Here is a 21097-nt window from a genome sequence, read left to right on the forward strand (position 1 = left end):
CAGTCCAAAACGTGATCCCTACTTTACAGCAACTGATGCTTAGTAAGGCTGTGCTGCGCCCAGGTCTCCCGAGTCTGGTGAGGGAGAGGCCACAGCTCCAGATCTTAACCACTCTGGTGTGCTGTATATTTTGTATTTTATATGCAGATAAATTTTTGTGGGAAAGAAAATATAAACTAGATTAATAATCCATATTTATCTCTTTTTTCTCTATTAAACCTTTAGGTAGGCATTAGTGCCAGGAGTCTGGGGAAAATAAGTTCTCATAAATCAGAAGTCTATATGAAATTTTGGGAGAGGAATGTGATTTATATATTTTAAAAAGAAAGTGTTTACATATGAACATATCAACACAGGTATTCTGAGATCTGAACTTTGAAATCAAAACTGCATTAAAAAACAGGTTATTTTGAAATAAGCTTGTGTCTTCAAAATAAACAAAGAAACCAAACCCATTGCCATCGATTAATCGATTCTGACTCATAGCGACCCTATAAGATGGAGCAAAACTGCCACATGGGGTTTCCAAAGAGTGGCTGGTAGAATCAAACTGCTAACCTTTTGGTTAGCAGCCGAGCTCTTAACCACTGTGCCATCAGGGCTCCACTTGTGAAATAATGTCGCTTTATAATCATAGCAGAGACCGCAAAGTGATCTTTAAACAGAAGCTTCCACATGGTGCCCAAAAGAACAAAGCCGGCAGAAAAATAAGAACAGATATTACAGTTTTCAGAGTAGAATTAAAGATCAAAAAAATATGGTCTAGACAAGTGCTCCAGGGATGTTAACAACGTGATACCCAAGTATGGGCTGAAGCCAGAGGTACATAAGATGATTCCCTTTTTGAAGGGACAGAACTTTAGACAGATGGATTTGAACACACAATACAGCAGACACTGTAGGGAGACTCAGTAACAACAGTCCCAATTCCTGCATCAAAAAACTACACCCTCAACTTCCCACTCCCCATACATCTCAGGAAGGACCTAAGGCACCATCCTGTTCCATGAAAGCTTTTGTTTTCCAGGTAAATAGAGGGACAGATAAAGCTAGTATTGCCTCCTGCCCTTCCCGCTTCTTCATGAATAGGATGGGGTCATGATGCCTAAAAGTACAGCAGCTATTTTGTGGCCATGAGTCAAGGAGCCAGAACATTAAGGCCAGCCAAACAGAATGAAAGACCCTGAATCCTCAATGCCTTCATTTACCCAGTACAGTGGCCTCAGCTTGACCGTCTCTAGATTTCTTTTTATTGAAGGAGAAAAAAAAAAATTGGTTAAGCTACTGTAGTCAGATTTTCTGTTATTTGTAGGCTAAATGCAATCCAAACTGACACAGAAAGATAAAGGAAGAGGATATTACACATGGGATGAAAAACACAAGGAAAAAAAATACAGACAGAGCTCCTTCAACACTATGGTTTTTGATGTTACCATTTAAACTAAAAAATTAAGAGAAAATTTCCACCTTTATCCAATAGTTTTCTTATATGTTTACACCGAAGAGCCCTGTTACTGCTCTCAAATCCCAGTAAACCATATACACAGGAGCTGTGTCCCTCCAGCACAACATGGCCAACGTGCAACAATGGAAACATGTAGCATTTTCAAAACTGTACAGTACAGAGAAAATTCGTCCAAAGAATGAGAAAAGTAAATAGCAGCTGGTTTCATGTAAACAAAACATGAGAAAATATGCACCAAAAGACTAATTTTTCTATATTAAGATAATTTGACTGAATTGTTCTTTCTAAAAAATGTTTGTTTATTTAAGAGATGATGAAAAACTGTAGGCTAAAATTCCTGTACGAAGAGTAATAATTTTACTTGAATTAAAGAATGAACCAAATGAGCTATCGTTCATTCTTCATAGGACATCTCTACCGTAAAGTTATACTAATGTAAATGCAGTTAAGTGACTCATCTTATAAACCTCCGTGATTAAAGGGGAAATTTCATTTGCGTTTGTTTAATATTCCAATTAATAAGAATGTCTCATTACACATTTACTGAAAGCCTGAACAATAAAACAGTGGACAAATTCCAAGAGCAAACAGGGACTTTTTTCCCTTCCCATGAAGCTAACATTATGGAATTTTAACAGATGTTCTATTTGGTCATAGTTAATAAAATGAATTATGTAGGATTAAAATAGGGTTCAATATGTTTGCATTGGATTTTAACTGAAAAACAATTTCACATTAAAAGTTTGGAAAGATTTATAAATCCCTTTTTTCCCCCTTTTCAGTAGAATTACTAAGATGTGGAAAATTAGTGACTAATTACAGCACTTACTACTTTTCTAATGAAACAAGACTTACAAAAACTATTTTTTCAAGGTTTAAGAGAGCTGAAATCTTAGAAAATGATATACCCTGTGTATTTCTTCACCCACCTAATACATAGACTATTATATCAAAATCAAAAGGCAGAGCCACCACCCTCTGTAATTCCTTTAGAACTCCCTCAGCATTCTGGAACAGTCCCAGTGTCTGGTATAAACCTGAACAAAAAGGAATAAAACGTGAAGGAGTCAGAAAAAAACCAACCAGTATCTACCGAGTGCTGACTCTGTGGAAGGCAATATGCTGGAGTCTGAGAACGCAAAGAGGTAAAAATCCAATAGCTATTTTCCAGAGGAAAACATGCTATCTGGAAAGACAAGGCAAAATTACTTGTAGCCAAACAGAAGCAAAATGTAAAGATAAACCAAAAGAGAAAGGAAGACACAAATCAAATAATTTCATGTAAACACACACACAGACAGGCACACAGCACTGACACAAGGAGAAAAAACCTTTCTTCTCAAATATCACTGACTTTTGTTCTCTTTTTACTATCATGAAAGCAGGAAGTAGCACACTGGTTGAACGACAGTAAATAAACAAGAGAAGTTCTCGCTATATTTGCTTCATAATGTTTTTCAGCAGAAAAACTCAAGTGCTCCAATCTCTCATTAAGAAAGTATTCCTCTAAATGGATCTTATTGGAAATTAAATTTCAGTAATTATCAGCCTAACCAAAAAATGAATAATCATGAAATTTTTTCAACCCATTTACGAGAATAATTCCCATCAACTCAACCATCAGTTAGGGTAATCTTATGCTATTATACCAATACGTTGTTTTTCCTACAGAAGTTGTCAACGAATATAAAATCGGTTGCAATTTGTTAAGTGTATAAACAACTCCCTTCTATAAGACATTTGGATGAAACATTCCCCAACTGCAGCTGAGAAGCTTTACAAGTAATAACAGTTATTTGGCTTCTACTACAAACCCAACAATTGTTACTCATCATCATGAAATGGCCCTCCCACACTGCATACCTGTTCAGTACCTAACAACCTAGAGGCACAGTTCTTAACACGCAAGTCTCTAGAAGGCCGTATTAGCGTATTATCTGCCCCATAGGACAGCTGTCAGATTCAAAGAGAAACAGTCTATGCAAAGCTCCATCTGCAGACGGGCAAATTCAGGTCCAGAGAAGTTAAGTGGCTTTCCAAGAGCAGACAGGTGGTAAGTGACAGAACTGCATCTCACAAGCATGAGTTGCTTCCTATCACAGGTCCTTTCATTGTTACCAAGAATACTAACAATCGTAGCTAATATTTCTTGAATGCATATCATGTGCCAGGCACTGTACAACGTACAGTATATGGATCACGTCCTTTCATTCTCATAATCGCTTTACGATGATTCAATTAATCAGTTCACAGTAAAGGAGATAAAATGGTTCTTAGGCACATGTTAATATGCCCAGGCTACTTAAAAGTAAAATCAAAACTATAGTGAGATCATTTTTGACTTCTTAGACAGCTAGTACTGTTCACAAGGCTGGGGAAAACAGAGGGCTCCAACCTTGTTAGCAAAAGTGTCAACTGGTACTGCCATGAAGGGCAATCTGGCAATATCTATCAAAATTACAAATGCCCATACCTTTAACCAAGCAATTCCACTTCATGACATGTAACCTACATGCTATCTCAACCACATCCAAAATGGTACATGAAGAGTAGCATTCATCGCAGCACATGCGAAATGTCCATCAATGAGGGAACCAGCTAAATAAACAACGGCTCAGGTGTACAATGGACTACTATGCAATCATTAAAAAAAATTACGGTGCTCTTTATGAACTGATATGGAATGATCTCCAAAGTAGATTAAAAAAATAAAAAATACAAGATGCAGAACACATAAGATGGAGTGTCTTTGGAAAGCCACACCAGAAACTTACACACTATGAAGAGCTTTTGTGGAAAGGGACTGAAGGGACAGACAGCAGGGCTGCGAAGGAGACGCTGAAGGACAGTCCCCTGAGGCCTGGCCCTAGGTGTTCTGTGTCTAGCCTCTGGATTAGGAGGAATTCTCGTTGCCTGAAGTAGACGATCGGGGGTAACTAAGTCGGGAAAACTGCCATGTCTACTTACGAGTGAACTTTTCAATCAGGATGGTGGTTTCTGTACCTAAAGGGACAGACTGGGGCCTTTGCTGAGCTCACAAAACAGGCTAAATAACCTGGTGTGGCCTGTTTGATTGCTAGCAGAATTTGGTGCAAGACTTGCTTCATTGAAGCCTGGCAATTGTGTGAGTGTGTTTGTGTGTTTTGGTGGTGGGGTGGGAGAATCCTCCTCACCTTTCTCAAATTTCTTCAGTAGGTACTTTTATCTACCAAAGGGAAGCCACGAGCTGTGCATTACCAAAATGGCAACATCTACCACTGGGGCAGCTCCAGCCAGCTTCTCGCCTTCAGATTTGTGCACGCAAGAGTCACATACCAGTCATGTGTCCCCCAAACTGAAGGAGGCACATGTCAGATTCAGGGCTTTACTCATTTCCTCCACTGCAGGCGCCTGGCAGCACTGGGACTCCCGGATTTCTACAGATCAGCAAGCATCCAGTTGGGTGAGAGGGTCAACTTCTCCTCCTGGCACATACCCAACTCTCTGAGTGATCTCTTGAAGGCCCCTCACTTGGCTTAAGTAGAGGGAAATCACTATCTCTTCTTCTACAGAAGTGGAAACCCCAAGTCTGCCTAGATAAGTGAGGTACACACGTGCTCTTCCACCCCTCAAGCCTTAGCACATGCTGTCCATCTGTCTCCTGGACTATTTCTCATTCCCACTCCTTCAAGAATTAAGTCAAGACTCAGTTTTATTAACGCAGCAAATACTAAGTATATTCAAGCATTGCTTCTAGAATCCCTGCTGCATCTTGTATATACAATTATCATTACAGCATTTATTAAAGTCAGTGTAAAGCACCTACCCCCCTGCTGATTTCCCACCAGAATGTAAACCCCCCAGGACAGAAATGTTTTTGCATAGTGCTCAATACACAGTAGACACTCTTAACAAGACTGCTGAGTGAAATGTGGGGATAAAACACATTTGCTAAACCTAACTTACTCCTATTTCTTTTGAAACGACTTACCTTTTTTGGATTTCTTTCCCTATAGAAGTCCTTCTAATTCACACCCAGGAGCTTGAAGCTGCCCTCCACTGAACTTCTGGGCCAATGGGCCCTCTGAAATCAGCCTGGCTATGAAAGCAGCTGTGATTTTACTCACCACTCTATCTTATTGTAATAACACCACTGCACCACAATGGTTGGCCACATCTGATTTGGCCAGGATCACAAGGAAGATGAATCCTGAAAGGGTGAGGTAAATAGTATAATCTGCTGGCCTTGCTTAGACCTCAGTCTACAAGTCACAGTAAATAAAATAATTTAGGAGAACATAAGGGATAAGCATGGGACTTAGCTAGCTACCCAAACCCAAAACCAAACCCAGTGCCGTCGAGTCGATTCTAACTCATAGCGACCCTATAGGACAGAGTACAACTGCCCCATAGAGTTTCCAAGGAGCACTTGGTGGATTCAAACTGCTGACCCTTTGGTTCGCAGCTGTAGCACTTAACCACTATGCCACCAGGGTTTCCTAGCTATCTACTGCTTCTATGAAACAAACACCACAAGTGGATGGCTTTAACAAACAGAAGTTTACTCTCTCACAGTCTAGGAGGCTAGAAGTCCAAATTCAGGATGCCAGCTCCAGGGGAAGGCTTTCTCTCTCTGTCAGCTCTGAGGGAAGGTCCTTGTCATCAATCTTCCCCTAGTCTAGGAGCTTCTCAGCACAGGGACCCGGGGTCCAAAGGACACACTCCGCTCCTGGCTCTTCTTGCTTAGTGATAATGAGGTCCCTCTCCTCTCTGCTCACTTCTCTCTTTCATGTCTCAAATGACACTGACTCAAGATATAACCTAATCCTATAGATTGGGCCCTGCCTCATTAGCATAACTACCTCTAATCCTGCCCCATTAACATCATAGAGGTTAGGATTTACAACGTATCAGACCACAAATTGGAGGACAACCACACAATACTAGGAGTCATAGCCTAGCCAAGTTGACACACATTTTTGGGGACACAATTCAATCCCTAACAGCATGCAATCTCCATACACATCAAATTTAGTTTAAAAAAAAAAGTGACAGCATTCACAAAATCTAAAGATGACACATAACCTATCTTATAATGCACGGATTCAAATTTCAATCTCATTCTAATAGGCTATACTACCACGGAAATAAGACAATTTAAAAGCAAAAATTGTACACAGAATAAATGTCTAAGTTTCCTGGTGATTCTCACTAAGGCTTAACGTATTTACTTATTGAAACAATCAAAAAAGCTCTTTGCAAAAAGATTTGATATTCGTGTCAGAAAAAATAAGAATCCAAACTATTTATAATGCAAGAATTTTGTTTCAAGCAGATATATCACTTCTTATTTTTCTCATTTTGAAAAGAAGCTACATATCATTCAGCAATAACTCCTTCCTCATTCTAACAGAGGATTACTACACGAACAATATTTCAAGTAAAATCAGTTCTGAAGGATTGTCTATGGATACGCAGAATACAGAAGACCCCAATTAAATTTCCAACAAAGCACTGCCATTTTGAGTAAACAAAGTCATCCCAGTAGGGTCACACTATCTGCCAGGACTGCACCCGAGAAATTAATTACTAGCCTGATATGTGTCGAAACAAATTTTTAAAAGAGCAGAATGCAGTTGTAACCTGGTGTTTTATCTATTTGTATGCAAGCCAGTATTCTACAGCCTGTAAATACATTCATTTACTCCGCACCTCTCAGAAAAATCAAAAGGGTTTATTCCCGCCTTTTTTCCTGCATACAGGTGAAATTTGAGTAAACAACACACGTTTGGTGAGTCAGAAAATTAGTAGAGAATGAAGAGATGGTACGGGTGATATTTTTGAAAGGCGGAAGTCAGCTTCATACAAATAACTACTTTTGAAACATTCAGGTTGCCTTCAAAAGGGGTTCTTCAAAGATCTACACTAACTATACTACACTACACTAACAGTTGTCAAAGGCTTCAAATAATATGTAACAGTGCTGGGGTTACATAGGAAGGCTGTAATCTAAAAAAAGAAGACGACTGTAATCTATAGTAAAAAAAAAAAAAAAAAAAAATTTAAATAAATAAAATTTAAAAAGCTACCTGAGAATAAAGCTGGGGATTTCGAAAGACTTCGATGTTCTGCTAATTATGAGAATAGTCATTTAAACTAAAAACGTTTTTGTACATGATAATGTTTTAGTATCAGAAGAACTCCATATACAAAACAAAGATGCAGAGTAGATGTATGTAGGTTCCTACTCATATTTTCCTTAACAGAAAATTAAGCACCAAACCAAATGCTTCTCCTATATCACACATATTTATAAATGAACTTTTTAACTTCAAAACAGCCTCTTCTCTCTGAGGCAAAGATTAAAACATGCTTCCTGCAGTAATATGCCAAAATCACATATCAATGGTGAAGCTTTGCTTTATCAACCACAGAACTTTAGAGGTGGAAGGCACAGCGAGGTGGAGTGGCCTGCCCGGCAGCACACTGCAGGGCCAGGACTCCAGCCCAGACTCAACTCCCAGCTTCTGATATTTTGCTAACTATCAGCAAGCCAAGAGCTAACTACATGTACAGGTTTCTTAGACACTTGTCCCTTAGTATGATTTTTCATTACTAATTTATTAATTTTGCCTATTACAGTAACTTGGTATCTTACTCCTAGAAAACAAAAAAAAAAAAAAAACCCCAATCCCACTGCCATGGAGTCATCTCTGAATATTTCGGCTACAACAAGCACTTGGCCACCCGAGAATAAAAACGAAGTCCTCGGATGAGCTGTTCTGACCATGGCATTGCTCTTTCAGCAAACCCACTCCACCCATGCTTTTACGGGAAGGAAGATAAGACTAAACAGAGTTTTTTTTGTTTTTTTTAAGTGATCATAATTTCTTTTAATTTTTTAAGCCAGCATCTCCAAGTAAACTTGCCATAGTTCAGAAGTATAAATTTACTGAACAAAGAGCATCACCGTTTTGCGCTTCAATATTGGGAAATAAGTGCGTTACCTCTCTTAAAACTGTGCTTTTGTAGCCTCGATACAATCCTTGGATGCCCTGAAACAGATAAAAAGCCAAGAGCTCAGAAAGTGATAAGAGCAGAGGAGACTCCAGAATAACGTTCTGAATAAAGCAGGTCTACCTGTTCTATAATCTGAGTTTTAAAAGGTTCACAATTACCACAATTCTCTAAGAGACTAAAGGTTCTAAGCTGGCCTAAGGTATACAAAGTTCCAGTCAGCTACTTTTAAAACAGGAATATACACACTAATGAAACTGACTATATATTAATTTAGTTTTAGTTGCTATTATTTAATATTTCTTCTCTTGAACCCTTGAAATCTATTTCCCAAAGCAAAAGCACACAGAATGCTGATTATCATTTCATATAAAAATACAACTCTATTCCATAGTTTTGATCAAAAGACATCAGAAACTCGGTGATAATTGCTCAATACAATGGTGAGAAATACTTCTGGACAAGCCTTGATTTATCTAATGACTATCCACACGGCTCAGCATGGGCCCTCAACTGGATTGACCTCATTCATACAAATAAATACTCAATGTCCCCTTACCTAGATGACAGACGGGCCATTAAGAGTAACTTCTCTAAAACCTAGATTGATCAAAATTTCCATGAGATTGATTCTCTTCAGGAAAAAAGTCTTCTGTAAAAACTGTCAGGGACAGCAGCTAAATGCTCCCTTGTTGTTGCTGGGTGCTGTTGAGTCAACTTCAACTCACAGTGATCGTATGTGACAGAGTAGAACTGCCCTCTATGATCTGCTAGGTTGTAATCTTTACAACAGGAGCTCTGGTGGTACAAGGGTTAAGAGCTTGGCTCCACGGAAGAAAAGACCTGGCAATCTGCTCCCGTAAAGATCACAGCCTAGGAAACCCTATGGGATGGTTATACTCTGTCATACAGGGTCACTATGAGTTGGTACTCGAAGGTACACAACAACACAAGAATAATCTTTCTCCTGGAGAGCCACTGGGTGAGTTACAACTGCCAGTCTTTCTGTTAGTAGCTGAGGGCTTAACCATCGGGCCACCACGGCTCTTAAATGCTCCCGAGTCACACGATGAAATATTTACTATTTGATCTTTTACATAAAAAGTCAAAACTGATTTTTGACCCAAAGCTTAACACTAATCAGTAAAAGAGGAATCGCATCTCATACAAGCATTATGACACCGGCCACTAATATTACTCTATTACCATACTTCTTCTTCACGGTTCGTGGGTTCTCAAAGTTTGTAGTGGTGTTCTCATGTAATATCTTTACGCCTTACAGATTTACGATTTACTCCATGTCTGATTCCAAAAGAACTGCAGGAAGACTTCAATGTAGGACACTTACACAGGAAACTAAAACCTGCTCCCGACTCAGAGTGACCATACACGATGGGGGAGAACTGCCCCACAGGGTTTCCAAAGGGCAGCTGGTGGATTCAAACTGCCAACCTTTAAGTTAGCAGTTGGATGCTTAGCCACTGGGTCACCAGGGCCCCACAGATACAGTGGTGCCACTGGGTCACCAGGGCCCCACAGATACAGTGGTGCCACTGGGTCACCAGGGCCCCACAGATACAGTGGTGCCACTGGGTCACCAGGGCCCCACAGATACAGTGGTGCCACTGGGTCACCAGGGCCCCACAGATACAGTGGTGCCACTGGGTCACCAGGGCCCCACAGATACAGTGGTGCCACTGGGTCACCAGGGCCCCACAGATACAGTGGTGCCACGCAATATGCATTTGCTTAGAAATCTGAAAAGGAAATAAAAACTCACCTCTTGATACAAGATGTCAGTAAAAATCTGAACGGTACTTGACGAAGCAGATACCTGTGCCCTCTGCTTCACCACTTCAGAGGGAACTCGAATCAGGCAGGCAATCTAAAATGTATAAATTTAATTACATCTTAAATAAGAAATATCAGCTATAAAAATTGTTTTTAATAAGCAAAAACTATAGCCAAAAACCATAATGCACAGGCTTAGCACAAGACTTCCAAAGGTTTTTTTTTTTTTTTTAATCTAAAATACTTGGACCCTTAACGGCCACACGTTGTTTTGCCAGCAGACCCTCCTGTTGCCCTCCCACTCCATGTCTTTCCAAGTACAGACACGTATAAGCCTCTCAGTGGCACGAAGCACACTAACTCATTCTGAATTCCCAACACATAGAAAGGTACCTGGCACACGTTTGATGACAGAAGGAACAAATGGGTCTTTGCCACACTGGAAGTAATGCATGCGTCGGGAGAGGCGAGGCTGATGATCAACCAGTAGCCTGACCCTTCCATCCCGACCCACCACGCATCCCTGTTTCAACCAGCTCCCAGTCCCAGGACCCCAGACCTCCCCATCATCCCATAACTGAGGAGTAACTCCCAGCACTCGTGGGCCCTGCTCCAGCATTCCAGCTGACATCAGTGCTGACTAGTCCATACTTCACACCCCACCAGTCAATACATAATTTTACTATACCCCAGGTATAGGCCACCTCACATGCGCACTTCCAGGCTACTGATTTTGCCTCAGCCACCTACTAACTTCCATAAATAGGAGAAACAAAGAATTGCTCAAATCAGAAAGAACTATGCAGAAGGCAGGGATGGAGAAAGGGAACAGGCTACAGGGAGAGAGATGTATAAACTGATATTTTAAACTGTTTTAATGGAAGTGCTGTATTTACGCCTGTGCACACTAAGCAGTCTGTCAAAGACAAACTTTTTCTACAACTTACGTTTCACACACCTAACTTTGGTGTTCAATTTTGTGCATATGGTTGAGATTAATTTTAAAACTTTTAGACTTAAAAACATACATTAAAAAAGAAAAAAACCCACTGCCGTCGAGTCAATTTTAACTCATAACGACCCTATAGGACAAAATAGAACTGCTCCAAAGGGTTTCCAAGGAACACCTGATGTCTTCGAACTGCCAACCTTTTGGTTAACACCCACAGCATGTTGCAGCTCTTAACCACTATGCAACCAGGGCTCCAAAAACATATATATATACACGTGTGTGCGTCATACACGTGTCTGTCTGTCATACTGCAGTGGCTTGTGTGTTGCTGTGATATTGGAAGACACTCAACAAGATGGATTGACACAGTGCCTGCAACAATGGGCTCAAGCATTAACAATGATTGTGAGGATGGTGAAAGACCAGACGGTGTTTCTTTCTGTTGTACGTAGGGTCACTATGAGTTAGAACCGACCTGATGGCACCTAACAACATGTGGTAAGAAATGTGGACAATCTTTCTTTAATGACATGTAGCAAAACAGAAGCAGCATGAAAAAATTTAACAAAACCATTTCATAAATAGGGTACACAAACTCGAAAAGGATTATCCATTTTCATCTGTATTCTCCTAATTCCTAACCGGAGATTACTACCTAATTTGGATATCACGTAAGGCTTTGTCTTTCCAACATTATGTGGCTCAAAGGCAAGGGTAGATCATCTTTTTTATGTAAAAGACCGGTTAGTAAACATTTTATACTTTGCAAGCCACATGATCTCCGTCACAAACACTCAGCCCTGCTGCTATAGCACAAAATGCAGCCACAGATAATAATATGCAAATGAATGGCACGTGTTTCAATAAAACTTTATTTACAAAAACAGGCGGCAGCTTGCCAACTCCTGATCTAAGGTATAAACATTACGAAATCTTTGGTATTACTCTGGCGAGAGGAGAGTGGGCAGAGAACAAACGTACACATCAGTACCCTGGATACAAGGGACAAAGGTACACGTCATGGGATTTCAGATGTCGTGGAGTTAACTACCACCTTTAAAGGGCAGCTGAAAAGTAACCATGCTTTATGGTGCTGCACTACAACAGCTATGGGTATGATGACAAAGGATTCATTTTTCTCCCAAATGTGACTTACAAAACAATATGATCTGATTTCTATTTCTTCGCTCATCAGACATTTGAATGCTTATTGTTTGCAAAGATGTCTGCCATTTGGGCCGAGCCATCTTTCCACTCACAGTCAGTCTCCCAGCCTGGACAGACGAGGCAGCCCTCTAGGTCATGCTAAGGAGCCTGAAATTTACTCAAAAGGCTGTGGGAACTGAAGAATTTAAGCAGAGGAATGACAATCTGGGCTTTGGGTCCATCACTCCGGCTGTAGTACACAGAGTAGCCGGGGAGCAGAGGAGGGAGAAGTAAGGCAAAGGGCTCTGGGAAGCAGGAGACGAGTTACGGGATTCCTACAGCAGTTCTCTAGAAGGGGACCAGGAACGAACGCGGCTCAGAGACTACTGCTGCTAGCTGCCAGGGAGTCAGTCTCAGCCAATGGCGACAACCCCACGCAACAAAGCACAGCTGTCGCACAGGGTTATCCTCGCCGTAATCTTTACAGAAGATCGCTAGGTCTTTCTCCTGAAGATCCACCGGGGGGGAGGGGCGGGGGCGGGTTTGAACCACCAAGCATTTGGTTAGCAGCCAAGGGCTTAACCATCTGTGCTCTCAGGGCTCCAAATCTGAGAAGCAGTCAGGAGTGAAAGAACAGGACCTGTTGGCTGATAGAAAGTTAGGAGTGAAGGGAGAGAATGAGACGCACATCTGGCTGACGGATACGTGGTGGTGCCATTAAATGACGTCAGGGATCAGAGGAGGGAAGAGCAGATGTGGACAGAAAATGATAAGTTCAGACTGGGAAATTCTGAGTTGGAGAAGTCTATGGGACATGTAAGTGGTCACATCCAGCCATGAGAGGAATATGCGGCTAGAAAACAACAGGGTAGGATTTTGAAGACTTAGTATGAAAAAATAACGTAGATTCTTTTGTTTTGGTTCTTTTATATTGATTACATGTTGATATGTTAACATTATGGGCATATTTGATTTAATAAAATATGTTCTAAAATTCATTTCAGCTGTTTCTTTTCAACCTTTTTCAATGTGACTGCTAGAAAATTTAAAGTTACATGTGTGCCTTGCCTTGTCTTTCTATTGGACAGTGCTGTTCTAGGGCTACCGGGATAGTTTCCCATTCATTCACAGCAGGACCATCCAGTGGTGACGGTATCCAGGGTCCAGGGTTCAGTGGACAGTGCCAGAGGCAGCATCCTAACTGGGTTATTCCTAAGGTGTGTGCCTGGTTGTGGCTCTTGCCCCGGCCCTCCTTCCCATTCAGTTCCCATGCCTGGTTCTGCAGTCTTCCAAGTAGTCTAATAGTCACAAATTATTGTTCTGAATCAGTAACAGAAGTAAACAGCTCTTCTGGATGCAAGTAACAGAACACCGAAGAGTGGCTCAGGCAAAAAACAGCACTTACTGTGATTATGTCATTTCAATAGGTGGTTTGGTGCTACGCAGGTCAACATTTAGTGCAGGACCTTAACAAAGTAAACAAGAACTGGTGTTCTTCCTCTTTCTGCTCCCCTACCCTTGCTATATTGGCTTTTTATCCTTAAACTTGCTGCTTCATGGGTAAAATTTGGTTCTTATATCTACCAGCATCATATCATCACACTACTGTGTCCAAGGTAAGAAGAATAGACCTTCTTTTTGTCTCCTTACTTTAGAAACCAAGATTTTTCAGATGCCCCTCAGCAGATGTCTATTTACATGTGACAGCCAGAGTTCTGGGACGTGGCCATCCTTTGTCAAGGAAGCTGAGACTAAGTGGATCTAGCACACTGTTCCCCAAACTAAATCAGTATTCTGTTGGCAAGGAAGAAGGGGCAGATAACTTAACAGTGTCTGCCAATCCTCCAAAAAAGAGTCATTTTTGTATAGGTTAGCCAGGATCAGTTTCTGTTGCAAGCAACCAAGAACCCTACTTGATATTCAAGAGAGCCAGAAGTCCCACGTGGAGATTTGCAGAGCGATGGGTCAAGAGTCTCATACAGTGTACATATGAGGAGTAATGGAGTTCATCAAAATTGTTTCAATGGAGAGGCTGGGACAGGAGATCCATTACAAGTCAATTCATAAGTGATTTAAAGATAAAGACAGCAAAAGTAGACTACAATTACAAGAAGTTGGCTAAGAAGTTAGGAGAGATGGGTTCACAGTTAGAGGTGACCACAGGGTCAAGGAAGGTTGGTTCGTTGAGGGTGAGGTTGTTTTTGTTTTAGAATGGCAAATATTTGCATACAGGATGAGGACAGCAGTAACAACAAGGCAGAGGTTACCCATCTAGGAAAGAAATGGGATAATACATGGAGACCCCAGAGGCTCTGAAGAAAGACAGCATCAGGGGCCCCAGCATATGCCTACACTTCGGTGTCAGCCTCCCTTTGCCTGCACTGCCCCTCAGTCTAGGGGCCATTCCCTGTATCTACACTGGACCTTCCCCTCAGGGCTAACTCCAGAAGGGAATGCACCATGGCCTAGCAGTGTACATGTATCTATATCTATATGTTGTTGTTGTTATGTGCCGTTGAGCCGGTTCCAACTCATAGCAACCCCATGCACAACAGAACGAAACACTGCCCGGTCCTGAGCCATCCTTACAATAATTGTTATGCTTGAATGCACTGCCACAGTCACTGAGTCAATCCACCTGGTTGAGGGTCTTCCTCTTTTCCTCTGACGCTGTACTTTGCAAGCATGATGTCCTTCTCCAGGGACTCACCCCTCCTGACAACATGTCCAAAGTATGTAAGATGCAGTCTTGCCATCCTTGTTTCTAAGAAGCATTCTGGTTGTACTTCTTCCAAGACAGATTTGTTCATTCTTTTGGCAGTCCACGGTATATTCAATATGCTTTGCCAACACAATTCAAAGGTGTCAATTCTTCTCCGCTCTTCCTTATTCATTGTCCAGGTTTCAGGTGCATATGATCTGACTGAAAATACCATGGCTTGGGTCAGGCCCACCTTAGTCTTCAAGGTGACATCTTTGCTTTTCAAGACTCTAAAGAGGTCCTTTGCAGCAGATTTGCCCAATGCAACGCGTCTTTTGATTTCTTGACTGCTGCTTCCATGGCTGTTGATTGTGGATCCAAGTGAAATGAAATCCTTGACAACTTCAATCTTTTCTCCGTTTATCATGATGTTGCTCACTGGTCCAGCTGTGAGGATTTTTGTTTTCTGTTGAGGTGTAATCCATACTGAAGGCTGTGGTCTTTGATCTTCATTAGTAAGTGCTTCAAGTCCTTTTCACTTTCAGCAAGAAAGATTGTGTCATCTGCGTAACGCAGGTTGTTAATGAGTCTTCCTCCAATCCTGATGCCCCATTCTTCTTCATATAGTCCAGCTTCTCAGATTATTTGCTCAGCATACAGATTGAATAGGCATGGTGAAAGGATAAAATCCTGACGCACACCTTTCCTGACTTTAAACCACTCAGTATCCCCTTGTTCTGTCCGAACAACTGCCTCTTGATCTGTGTAATGGTTCCTCATGAGCACAATTAAATGTTCTGGAATTCCCACTCTTCACAATGTTATCCATACTTTGTTATGATCCACACAGTCAAATGCCTTTGCATAGTCAACAAAACACAGGTAAACATCCTCCTGGTATTCTCTGCTTTCAGCCAGGATCCATCTGACATCAGCAATGATATCCCTGGTTCCACGTCCTCTTCTGAAGCCAGCCTGAATTTCTGGCAGTTCCCTGTGGATATACTGCTATACCCACTTTTGAATAATCTTCAGCAAAATTTTGCTTGCGTGTGGTATTAACGATATTGTTCTATAATTTCCGCATTCAGTTGGATCACCTTTCTTGGGAATAGGCATAAATATGGATCTCTTCCAGTCACTGGCCAGGAAGCTATCTTCTATATTTCTTGGCACAGACAAGTGAGCACCTCCAGTGCTACATCCATTTGTTGATACATTTCAACGGATATTCTATTAATTCGTGGAGCCTTGTTTTTCGCCAATGCCTTCAGAGCAGCTTGGACTTCTTCCTTCGGTGCCATCGGTTCCTGATCATATGCTACCTCTTGAAATGGTTGAACATTAACTAGTTCTTTTCGGTGTAATGACTGTATATTCCTTCCATCTTCTTTTGATGCTTCCTGCATCATTTAATATTTTCCCCATAGAATCCTTCACTATTGCAACCTGAGGCTTCAATTTTTTCTTCAGTTCTTTCAGCTTGAGAAACACTGAGCATGTTCTTCCCTTTTGGTTTTCTATCTCCAGCTCTTTGCACATGTCATTATAATACTTTACTTTGTCTTCTCGAGCAGCCCTTTGAAATATTCTTTTCAGTTCCTTTACTTCATTGTTTCTTCCTTTTGCTTTAGCTGCTCAACGTTCATGAGCAAGTTTCAGAGTCTCCTCTGACATCCATCTTGACCTTTTCTTTCTTTCCTGTCTTTTCAATCGCCTCTCGCTTTCTTCATGTATGTCCTTGATGTCATTCCACAACTCATCTGGTCTTCAGTCCCCAGTGTTCACTATATCTATCTACGTACGTATATATTTCTATCATGCTTTAAAAGTGAAAGTTTACTGTTCAAGTTAGTTTCTCATACAAAAATTTACATATACATTGTTATGTGATCCTAGTTGCTCTCCCTTTAATGTGGCAACACACGCCTCTTTTCCACCCTGTATTTCCTGTGTCCATTCAACCAGCTCCTGTCCCTTTCTGCCTTCTCATGTTGCCTCCAGGCAGGAGCTGCCCATTTAGTCTCGTGGTTGTGTATATTTTTTAAGATATTTCCTTTGTAGTTACCATGGACCTTACACTTACCATCTAACAACCTAGTTTAAATTGATACCAACTTAACTTCAATTTAACGTACAAAAACTCTGTTCTTACCCCACTCTCCCTACCCCCTTACACTGCTGTTGTAAGAAATTACACCTGTATACGCTGCGTGTAGGGACCAAAGACTTTAAGTGAGGGATAAAATAAAATGAAAGGACTAGTTTAAAATTTGCTTTTAGATTCAAACCTACTGGCCTTGACAAAAATAACCTTTATTTTTAATTTAGTAGCAATAAACACCCAAAAACTGATTAGCTTACCGCTAAAGCTTAAAATTTAGTATAAATCATGTTCTCTCTGACAAAAGAGTATCAACTCTTAGATCAATGCTTAAATGCCAGGACAGAAAATAAGGTCCACGGAAACTTACACGAACCTAACAGTGCCGCTCCCGGCCTCTGAAACTCATTAAAGAAATGAAAAGAAAGGAAAGAAAAGGGTACACTAACTCCTTGTATTTTTCAATTCAAAAGGTCAAGAATGAAATATGACCCCAATATGTCAAGAAAATAGGAACTGTCTATTTTTGAGGTTTGGCATAAATATTTATGTAAGTTCATGCTTGATAACCCTCCATGTTCTTACATTAAGTTTTTATTTCTTAAAAATACAGAGGCAGAAGAAAAACTTTGAAAAGGTTCTCGGATGAAAACCAATATAACTGACTGAAGGGCTACAAAGCACCCAGCACGGCTTCCCGACTTCCGTGGTGGCAATTCTGGCGTAAGAGGGAGGCTGCAAAGTAACGTCTCTACTTCCTCCTCTACCTCCAGTGCCTTCCATTTGCTTTTCTATTAACTCTGATCTTTCTTAGATTTGAATTTGAGTTACAAGAGAAAATTTCACTGCACAAGAACAAAAACATGTCATAGCGCTGGGGTTCTATGAAAGGAAATAAAAGTAATATCATCTGTGGGTGTCTTGGCAAATGCATTCTTCAGAGCATTCTTTCCTTCTAAATCTGGGGTTCAGTCCAAACTCATGACACAGGAATGGTAGCATTTTCATTAAACCCAAGAACATTTTATACATCAAAGTTCTATCAGAGACAAGACATCTAAGGTCTTTCAGAAAGAAAATACACGTCCCCGTCTTTTGTCAGCATTAAAATGCAAAGCTGGCCTCATTAGAATGAACATATCTAAAATATGATGAAACCTTACATTAAGATCTGGTTGTAACAATGAAGCTGCTACCAAGATTTTTCTTTCTTCGACATAAATAAAAGCTTTTCTAATAAACTGTTAATTTTTTGCAATGGAAAGGGGATTATCTCCTTTTGGAGTTTATTTAATAAAACACTAAGATGCTTAAGACTAAGCATTTGAAAGGGGTAAAAATACAGCAGACTTCAGGCTCACATTAGGTAAAATGAGTGAATGCAAAAAGAGTGAGATGCTGTTACAACCTCTGGGCCTTTCACAGTCACCACTAAGTCCGTACATTGACATATCACCTGCCAGGATTTTACAATCTTGCTTCTTTCTTCTCATTCCTAAAATGCTCTTCAAAGTCATTGGGCATTGCTAATGGTACCTTATATTAACATCTTTTTTCCAACACTTTCAACATACTTTACAAAAAATTGCTTGCTATAAGACTTTTCTCCAAGAAACTTAATGACCCATAAATTCCTCTGATATTAAAAGTTAATTATATCAGTATTTTATATATATATATATATACGTGTTTTTTTTTTTTATATATATACGTACACACACACACACACATATATATATATGCATATTGTAAACTGCATAGTGGTTAAGAGCTATGGCTGCTAACCAAAAGGTCAGCAGTTTGAATCCACCAGGCGCTCCTTGGAAACTCTATGGGGCAGTACTACTCTGTCCTATAGGGTCGCTATGAGTCAGAATCAACTCTACGGCAGTGGATTTGGTTTGGTTTTAGATACGTATTAGTCTTAGAAGCCAGTGAAGGTCAGAGAGCTACCTGGCTTGGGAACCAAGAGTGAAACCCAAATCTTTTGATTACCATACTAGAATTATGTTACCCTAAAAGTATATCATATTTACACACACCTAGTAAGCTTTTTTTTTTTTTTAGTAAGCTTAAACTTTGAAGGTTTAATATTAGGTGGTTTTTCATGTTTAGGCATGCAAATCTATAGGAATTTTAATAGAAACTTAACAATAATATGAATACGGTTAAAGTTTAATCATATTCAAAGTAAAAGCTGCTTTAGACTTTGCAGAGCAAACTTAATGTGACAAATCAGAGAGAGAGAGGGAGAGATCAGCCTCAAGGCAATCTGAAGATTTTTGAAATGGATAGTTTATTTAGAGCCCTGGTATGGTGGCGTAGTGGGTAAGTGCTACGGCTGCTAACCAAAGGGCCAGCAGTTCGAACCCGCCAGGCACTCCTTGGAAACTCCATGGGGCAGTTCTACTCTGTCCTATAGGGTCGCTAGGAGTCGGAATCAACTCGACGGCACTGGGTTAGGTCTTCTGGGGGTTGGTATTTTACTTGTATTTTAATCCACATTCTTTGTGTAATTTCCAAAAATCTCTGTAGAAGCAGGTTTCTGAATTAAAAATTACCTAACATATGGCCCTAAGACACCCTTCTGAACTGGAACTGAACCTATTCCCAGAGCCCACCTTTCAGTCAAACCACAGACAGGCCCATGAAATAAACAGTAACACCTGAGAGGAACATGCTCCTTAGAAAAATCAATTATACAAGATCAAAAGGGTAACATTTGCCCAAAAGCAAAGATGAGAAGGCAGGAAGGGATAGAAAAACAGGACAAAAAGGAAATGGGAACCTAGGGCAGAAATAGGGAGAGTGCTGACACATCGCAGGGAACGCAACCCATGTCATGGAACACTTTATGTACAAACTACCAAATGAGAAATTAATTTGTCTGTAAAGTTTCACCTGATGCACAATAAAAAATAAAATAAAAATTACTAACATATCTTTCTATCCACCTTTTAAAATCAAAAAACCCCTGCGACTGAACAGGTCATATGTGTGTCAATACTGCCATCTTCTGGTTGTAAGTGGAATCACAGTGGCGGTTAAACCAAGCATACCAAACCAAAGCTCCTTGCTGGGGAGCTGATTCTGACTCACAGCGACCCTACAGGACAGAGCAGAACTGCCTAGTGGATTCAAACTGTCAACCTTCTGGTTGGCAGCCATAGCTCTTAACCACTACGCCATCAGTGATTTATAAATCCTAACTTATCCTCCTTGGAGCCCTGCTGGAGTGGTAGTTAAGAGCTCGGCTGTGAAGCAGCAGTTTGAATCCACCGGCTGCTCCTTGGAAATTCACGTGGCAGTTCTATTCCGTCCTACATGGTCACTATGAGTTGAAACTGCCTCGACAATAATGGGTTCGCTTTTTGGTTTTAACTTACCCTCCTCAGAATTTAGGAAACCCTGGCGGTGTAGTGATTAAGTGCTATGACTGCTAACCAAAAGCTCGGCAGTTCAAATCCACCAGGCACTCCTAGGAAGCTCTATGGGGCAGTTCTACTCTGTCCTATAGGGTCGCTATGAGTCAGAATTGACTCGATGGCAACGGGTTTGATTTTGGGGGTTTTTCTTAGGTTTAAAGTTTGTCCCTGATGCTGAGGCAAACTTCCTGATAAGACTTTTTCTACTTTGACTTTTTCCAATAGGTATTAGAATAAAGATTTTAAATACATTTAAAATAAATATATTTTAAATATATTCTCTTGCCTGATGAAGCTTACCCTTAGTAATCTCAATTCTACACACAAAGTTCATTATCTTCTCAATGAAATAACTGAATTAAAATAAATCTCAATAATTATATCAGCTTTTAGGCCCTATGTCTAAAAGTTGTTCACAGAATTTTTACACAATCTAAGAGGCAAGCCTCAAAAAATAGTCTGTTCCGTTTTGTATCTTTCCATAACAGAAGTGAGCCATCATTTGACAGCAGGTGAC

General features: G+C 40.5%; 1 protein-coding gene across 6 annotated transcripts in view; it reads right to left on the bottom strand.

The window, feature by feature from the left end:
• The window catches only part of SLC25A26 (solute carrier family 25 member 26), a 152726-nt gene that overhangs the window by 95390 nt on the left and 36239 nt on the right, over positions 1–21097 (bottom strand). For all 6 annotated transcript variants that reach the window (XR_010319069.1, XM_010590068.3, XM_010590067.3 and 3 more), the window contains 2 exons: positions 10242–10346; positions 8452–8499 (listed from right to left, as the gene is read on the bottom strand). Coding sequence is in view for 5 of the 6 variants with exons in the window: in XM_010590068.3 (XP_010588370.1) it covers positions 8452–8499; positions 10242–10346 (153 nt within the window). In the remaining variant the exon portion in view is untranslated. The remainder of the gene's footprint in view (positions 1–8451; positions 8500–10241; positions 10347–21097) is intronic.

This window comes from Loxodonta africana, chromosome 22, assembly GCF_030014295.1.
Source record: "Loxodonta africana isolate mLoxAfr1 chromosome 22, mLoxAfr1.hap2, whole genome shotgun sequence".
Taxonomy (NCBI): Eukaryota; Metazoa; Chordata; class Mammalia; order Proboscidea; family Elephantidae; genus Loxodonta; species Loxodonta africana.